We start from the raw sequence: 7,033 nt of genomic DNA, 5'->3' as shown, positions 1-7,033 counted from the left end.
ATATATATATATATATATATGTATATATATATATATATATATATGTATATATATAGATGTACGTAAACATAGTATAAACGAATCTACAAATAGATAGAGATACAACTATATAGATATAGATGTATATATACACAGACGTAGATGTAGATATAGATACATAGATATAGATATATAAATATATATATATATATATATATATATAGATATGCATAGAGATAGAGATACAGATACAGATGTATAGATATAGATATATAGGTGTATATAGATATGATAGATATAGATATACATGCATAGATGTATAGATGTATATAGATATGTAGAGATAGGTATAGATATAGACTACATATAGATATAGATGTACAGACACAGAGATATACAGAAATATATATATATATATATATATGTACATATATATATATGTACATATATATATATATATATGTAGAAATATATAGATGTAGGTATAGATATAGATGTACAGGTATAAACAACTAAATTTATGTATGCAAAGAGGCAGACAAGGACATCAGACATTTACTATAAAGAAGAAGAAGCAGCAAACACCTTGAGTATTAGACAGCCCCAAAGTTGGTTGCATGCATTCTTCATTAAAACAGCAAACTTGCATGCACCCCACACAACACATCTGCTGCTGCGCTGCAGCAACCCACACGCAGCAAATGCAGCAGCAGCGCTGAAAACAGCAGCAGCGCTGAAAACAGCAGCAGCGGCAACTTTTAATTGCTGCTTCTGCTGGTGTTGCTGCAGGTGACTTGCAGCAACAGCCGACGCTGCTGCAGCAGCAGTCCCAAGTCCAGCAGCAGCTGCAAATGTAGCAGCAGCAGCAGTAACAGTAGCAGTAGCAGCAGGAGTAATAGTAGCAGCAGCAGCAGCAGTAGCAGCAGCAGTAGCAGCAGCAGTAGCAGCAGCAGCAGTAGCAGCAGCAGCAGTAGCAGCAGCAGCAGTAGCAGCAGCAGCAGTAGCAGCTGAAGCAGCAGCAGAAGTACTATCAAAAGGGCAGCAATCGTTTTAAGGCATCTATACACCGCAAGAGCTTAGAGATTAAAAACACAAAAAGCAGTAAACCGTCTGCATGCATGCATGCATGCATGCATGCATGCAGCCCCCTGTCTCTGTTAACAAACAAAAGGAGACAGCAGACAGGGAGACGGAAGCAGCAATCGATGTACAATGAAGAGACACCGAGAATCGACACACTGCCGGAAAGGCATATTGCTGCTGCTGCTGCAGCAGCAGAAACAACAGCAGCAGCAGCAACAACAACAGCTGCTGCTGTTGTTGCTTTGAGTAGATAAAATATACAAAGCTGCTTCCGTAAAATCCTGGTGGTGTGAAGCTGCTGCTGCTTATGCTGCAGTAGCTGCTGTTCTTACTGCAGCAGGCCCAGCAGCAGCAGCAGCTGCTGCTGCTGCTGCTAGTACTGCTGCTGCTGCTAGTGTTGCGTCACTTCCTTGTGCTGCTGCATTTGCAGCTGCTGCTGCAAGGCTTCCTGCTGGTGAGAATGGTGCAGCATTGCCTGCTGCTGCGCTTGAAACTGCATCGGCGTCGCTGCATGCTGGGGTCCACAGAGCTGCTGCTGCTGCTGCTGCACCTCTTGTTTCACTTCATATTCTGGCCGCAGCTCACCTTCCTCAGGTTGATGATCCGTAGTATCCTGCTGCACCATATCTTGCGGAAGCTGCTGCTGCTGCTGTTGTTGCTGCTGCTGCTGTTGCTGTTGCTGCTGCTGCTGTTGCTGCTGCTGCTGTTGCTGCTGCTGCTGCTGCATGAAGAAGTTGTTCTGGACTAAGTAATGAAGAGCAGCAATAAGCTTCTTCTCCCACCTCCTTCTGTCTGCTGCCTCCATCAGCAGACGAAGAGGAGGTCTAAACATAATCTGCTGCTGCCCTCTAAAAGGAGGTGCCTGTACACCCCAGTAGCTTCCACTGTCTGCAAACCAGCAGCAGCAGCAGCAGCAACAGCAGCAGCAACAGCAGCAGAGGAAGCATAAGACGCAGGCTGCGTTGGAGGGCACGTGTTCCTTGACTCTAAAAACACTAAACCCCAAATCCAGCCACTGTAAACCCTAAACCCTAAACCCTAAACCCTAAACAACTTATTCGGGTGTTTGCACTGAAGACATTCTGAGGTGTATGGCTAGGGTTTAGGGTCTGCAGATTAGGGTTTAATAACAAAGCGTATTAGGGTTTAGGGTCTGGGGCTTCTTAGGGTTTATTAAGGGGGGTTTAGTATGGCCTATTTGTTTGAAATAATAAGGGTTTAGGGTTTAGGGTTTAGGGTTTAGGGTCTAGATTTAGTGTTTACTGTCGAAAGTTAGGGTTTAGAGTTTAGAGTTTAGGGTTTGGGGTTTAGGGCAAGGCGTTTAGGGTGTCCGGTCTGGTGATTAGGGTTTGCTGTCAGTAATTTGTGCTCTAGGGTTTAGGGTTAACAGCTAATGGCTTAGGGTTTAGAGGGTAGAGTTTAGGCTTCAGGGTTTGGGGTCTATAGCTTGGGGCTTAACGCGGAGACCGTATAGTTTAGGGTTTAGGGTTTAGGATTAAGCGTCCAGGGCCTAGATTTTGGATAGACTTTAGGGTTTAGGGTTTAGGGTTTAGGGTTTACCGTATGGAGACAGCCACGATTCGGGAATGCGCCCAACCGAGTCGTTGGTGTTGCTGGCGAGAGAATTCCTTAAGATAGCTGCAAACAAAACCCTAAACCCTAAACCCTAAACCCTAAACCCTAAAGCCTACATGGTGTACTCAGCAATCAGTCTCTAAGACCACAACCAGCCTAAACCCTTGCTGCCTCCAAGACGGGCGAACCGAGGGTTTAGGGAGCAACCAAGTAGGTTTAGGGTTTAGGGTTTAGGGTTTAGGGTTTAGGGTTTGAGGGCTGACTGACTCTCCAAAACACTCTTCGGATGGTCTAGGGCCCCCGTAGACGTTTCCTGCAGCCAACGACACATGTAGAAACCCTAAACCCTAAACCCTAAACCCTAAACCCCAAACCCCAAACCCTAAACCCTAAACCCTAAACCCTGGGCTTCGCGTGGTGCCCCTGAATTCCTTGCCGTCGCTCTGCTCCCTTTAGAACCCCTAGCCCTAAACCCTAAACCTCAAACCCTAAACCCTAAACCCTAAACCCTAAACCCTAAACCCTAAACCCTAGACCTACTCCTGGTGAGCGCTTCTTGGGGAAGGAAGCCTTTCTGGCTGAGAGCCACAGGGCCACCTCTGCTGGACTGTCTACGATGCTCTCCCTGCAGCAGCAGCAGCAGCAGCAGCAGCGGCAGCGGCAACAGAATAGGCAGCAGCAACGAGAAACAGCTGTGCATGCAACAGCAGCAAATGCAGCAGAAGAAGCCGCAGCAGCAGGAGCAGCAGCACCAACCGCAATATGCGCATCAGCAGCAGGCATCGATCCAACAGCAGCAGCAGCAGCAGCAGCAGCAGCATCAGGACGCACCCCTGTTCATTCTTCATATGAGAGAGTTTATGCAAGCAAACTGCATGCGGAGGCCCAGTGTACGTACACCCCAACTGAGGGCAATTAATATGTTCTTCTTTCTCGTGTCTCTGCAGCCGACTTAATGAAGAAAAGCTCTTCTCGCACGGACCGCATGCAAAACGCTCGCTGAACAACAAACCCCACACCAAATTACTACGGTTTAGGGTTTAGGGTTTAGGGTTTAGGGTTTAGGCTGGAGGGCTTGGGGTGGGCCGGGAGGCGTCACAGCATGACGCCATAACGCAGCCACGCTTTAGGGTTTAGGGTTTAGGGTTTAGAGCTTAGGGTTTCAAGGAGGGTCTCTTGTTTGCTAAGGCCACGCGTTAGGGTTTAGGGTTTAGGGTTTAGGGTTTAGGGTTTAGGGTTTGGCTCACAAGCCTTTTTTGCTTCTGCGCTCGCGATAGGACGCCACTCCGGTCCCCGCTTCTGTCTTAATCCAGTGCTGCAGCGGCTGCTGCTGCTGCTGCTGCTGCTGCTGCTGGATTGGGGTATTTAAAGGAGGCGGTGGCGGCGGCTGCTGCTGAATCCAAAGCGGAGGGCTGCTGCTGCTGCAAGGAGGTGCGGTGGGGACCCCGAAGCACTGCTGCTGCTGCTGCTGCAGTTGCTGCTGCTGCTGCTGCAGTTGGTGATGCTGCTGCTGCTGCAAGGCACTACTGGGAGTGTAACTGCTGCTGCATGCGCCGCTGCTGCACGGTGGGGCTGGAGGAGGCGGAGGCGGGGGAGGGGCTGCAATGAATTGCTGCTGCACTGGCTGCTGCTGCTGCTGCTGCACCTGCGGTGGCTGCTGCTGGTGCATCTGTTGCGGCCAGTTATGCTGCACTGGCTGCTGCTGCTGTTGCTGCAGCAGTGGCGGCTGCTGTTGTTGCTGCTGCTGCATAGGCGGCTGCATGTGCTCCTGCTGCTGCTGCTGCTGGGTTGAAAGCTGCTGCCTCCGCTGTCGTTGCTGCCTCCTCTGATTTGTGTGGCGCCCAGTGCGTTGCTGCTGCAGCTGCAGCTGATCTTGCTGCTGATGCTGCTGCTGCTGCTGCAGCTGCTGCTGCTCTTGAGGAGGTCCTGCTAGTCCTGTTTGGAGCCAGTAACTCTGCTGCTGCAGCTGCTGCTGCTGTTGCACTTGCGGCAGCTGCTGCAGTGGCTGTTGCTGCAATTGCTGCTGCTGCAACTGCTGTTGCTGCAGCGGTTGCTGCTGCAGTGGTTGCTGCTGCAGCTGCTGCTGCTGCTGCATTGGTTGCTGCTGCTGCAACTGCTGCTGCTGCAGCAACTGCAGCGGTTGCTGTTGCAGTGGCTGCAGCTGCTGCAGCGAATGGAGCTGATGCTGCTGCATTGGCTGCTGCTGCATTGGCTGCTGCTGCATTGGCTGCTGCTGCGTTGGCTGCTGCTGCAGCGGCTGTTGCTGCACTGGTTGTTGCTGCACTGGTTGTTGCTGCACTGGTTGCTGCTGCAGTTGGTGCTGCTCGGGCTGCTGTTGCTGCATCAGCGTTTGCTGCTGCTGCATCAGCGGCTGCTGCTGCACTTGCTGTTGCAGCAGCAGGTGCTGTTGCTGCGGCACTAGCTGCTGCACCTCTTGCTGCAGCATCTGCTGCTGCATTGGCTGCTGCATCAGCGGCACTGGCTGCTGTAGCTGCTGCTGTTGCAGTGGCTGCTGCAATGACTGCTGCTGCATCTGCTGCTGGAGCGGCAGTTGCTGCTGCAGTGGTTGCTGCAGTGGCTGCTGCAGGGGCTGCTGCAGTGGCTGCTGCAGTGGTTGCTGCAGTTGCTGCTGCAGTTGCTGCTGCAGTTGCTGCTGTTGGAATGCTGGCTGCATTTGCTGTTGCTGCTGCTGCTGCTGTGGCTGCTGCACCATTTGATGCATCTCCATGCCTTGCTGCTGCTGCAGTTGGTATTGCAGCGTTTGCTGCTGCTGTTGCTGCAGCTGCGGTTGCTGCTGCTGCAGCCCCAGCTGCTCATGCTGCCTCAGCTGTTGCGGCTGCTGCTGCGGCCAATCAGGAGGCGGCGGCGGCGGTGGTGGTGGGTGCTGCTGCTGCTGCTGCTGCTGCAGTTGCTGCTGCTGCAGAGGCTGCCCATAGGAGACTTCTGCATTGCACATTCCCTGCGGGGGAGGAGAGCAGCAAAAGCTGCTGCTGCTGCTGCTGCTGCTGCTGTTGGGGTGCGCCTGCATTGGTATGCTGCCTCCTGGGTGATGTTGCTGCTGCGGCAGCATTTGCTGCTGCTGCTGCTGCTGCTGCTGCTGCTGCATGCAAAACACTCTTTGGCGCTTATTATGGAAGTCCTGGTGCTGTCGCCTCTGCTGCTTATGCTGCTGCCTATGCTGCTGCTTGTGCTGCTGCTGCTGCTGTCCCCAGGAGCTATTTTCGTTAGCCCCTGACGCTGTGGGTGCAGCAGCAGCTGCTGCTGCAGTTGCTGCTGCAGGAGAAGACGCTGCAGCAAGTTTTTCATAAGAAACCCGCAGGGCTTGACCGCGATGGCGGGGCCCCTTTCCTCCTGAGGGGGCCCCCATGGGCCCTTAAGGGTTTAGGGTTTAGGGTTTAGGGTTTAGGGTTTGGGGGTTTCTGATTTCAGTGCAAGATTTGAGCTTGCTGCGCATTGCAGTCGGTGCTAATGCTGCAGCTGCTGCAGCAGCAGCAGCTGCTGCAGCTGCTGTAGCAGCTGCTGCTGCAGCTGCTGCAGGTGCAGCCTATGAACGAGACACCTCCGATGCTCCTTCGATGCTGCAGGCCTTGCTGCTGCTGTTGCTGCTGCTGTTGCTGCAGCTGCTGTTGCAGTTGCTCCTTCGGTTGTTGCTGTTGTTGCTGCAGCTAGTACTGCCGTTGTTGTTGTTGTTGTAGCTGCTGCTGCTGCTGCTGCTTCTGCTGCGGTAGCACGGGGTCTCGATGCTGCTGCTGCTGCTGGTGCTTCCGCTGCTGCTGCAGCGGTTGTTGCCTCGTCTCCTGGTGCTGCTGCAGCTGCTGCAGCTGCTACAAAGCTAAATCTAATTAAGTTATTTAAGATTCTCACAGAAGGAGTGAAGTGCAGTGGGGCCCCCAGGGGGCCCCTGGGGGCCCCGCAGCAAATAGCGGTTTGCTGCATGCAGCAGCTTAAGCAGCAGCAGCAAGCTTCTTTTTGTTTGTTTGTTTTGAATAAATAATAAATATTTATTTATTTTTATTTATTATAATAATTTACCCTCAGACTCTTTGCTGAGCTACAGCCTCCCTTCTAGTGGTTTAAGTGCAGCAGCAGCAGCAGCAGCAGCAGCAGCAACAGCAGCTGCAGCAGAGTCCTATGTGCTTTCTTAAGTTTATGAAAACCCTGTAGCCACGAGGGGTGTAGGTCTTGTGAGTGTTGACGTATTGATCTAAACCCTAAACCCTAAACCCCAAACCCTAAACCCTAAACCCTTTAAACCTGAGCTTAAGCTGTCTCTTAAGTGCTGGGGTGTATATGCACCTGAGGAGACAGGTGTGTGCATGCGTACACCCGAGAGGGAAGAGGAGAAGGAGACAGTTTACTACTCCATGTTCTCTGCTTGTCTGATCTATAATAAAAT

At 51.7% G+C, this 7,033-nt stretch overlaps 2 protein-coding genes across 2 annotated transcripts; one reads left to right on the top strand and one right to left on the bottom strand.

Moving 5' to 3' along the window:
- Positions 1–768: 768 nt before the first annotated feature.
- On the top strand, positions 769–990 carry EAH_00058010 (hypothetical protein; the record flags this gene model as incomplete). The annotated part of the gene is made up of 1 exon (XM_013397366.1): positions 769–990. A coding segment is annotated over one exon (222 nt), but the record flags the coding sequence as incomplete, so codon positions are not given.
- Positions 991–1,453: 463 nt separating this feature from the next.
- On the bottom strand, positions 1,454–6,004 carry EAH_00058000 (zinc finger (C2H2 type) protein, putative; the record flags this gene model as incomplete). Its single annotated transcript, XM_013397365.1, has 6 exons — positions 1,454–1,950; positions 2,623–2,700; positions 2,905–2,950; positions 3,178–3,262; positions 3,469–3,636; positions 3,885–6,004. The coding sequence occupies 6 exons, from the start codon at positions 6,002–6,004 to the stop codon at positions 1,454–1,456; spliced, it is 2,994 nt and encodes a 997-aa protein (XP_013252819.1).
- Between the last annotated feature and the right edge of the window lie 1,029 nt (positions 6,005–7,033).

This window comes from Eimeria acervulina, genomic scaffold, assembly GCF_000499425.1.
Source record: "Eimeria acervulina Houghton genomic scaffold, Eah_scaff1282, whole genome shotgun sequence".
Classification (NCBI taxonomy): Eukaryota; Apicomplexa; class Conoidasida; order Eucoccidiorida; family Eimeriidae; genus Eimeria; species Eimeria acervulina.
Note: the sequence above shows the minus strand (reverse complement) of the source record. Positions and strands in the feature narration are given on the sequence as shown.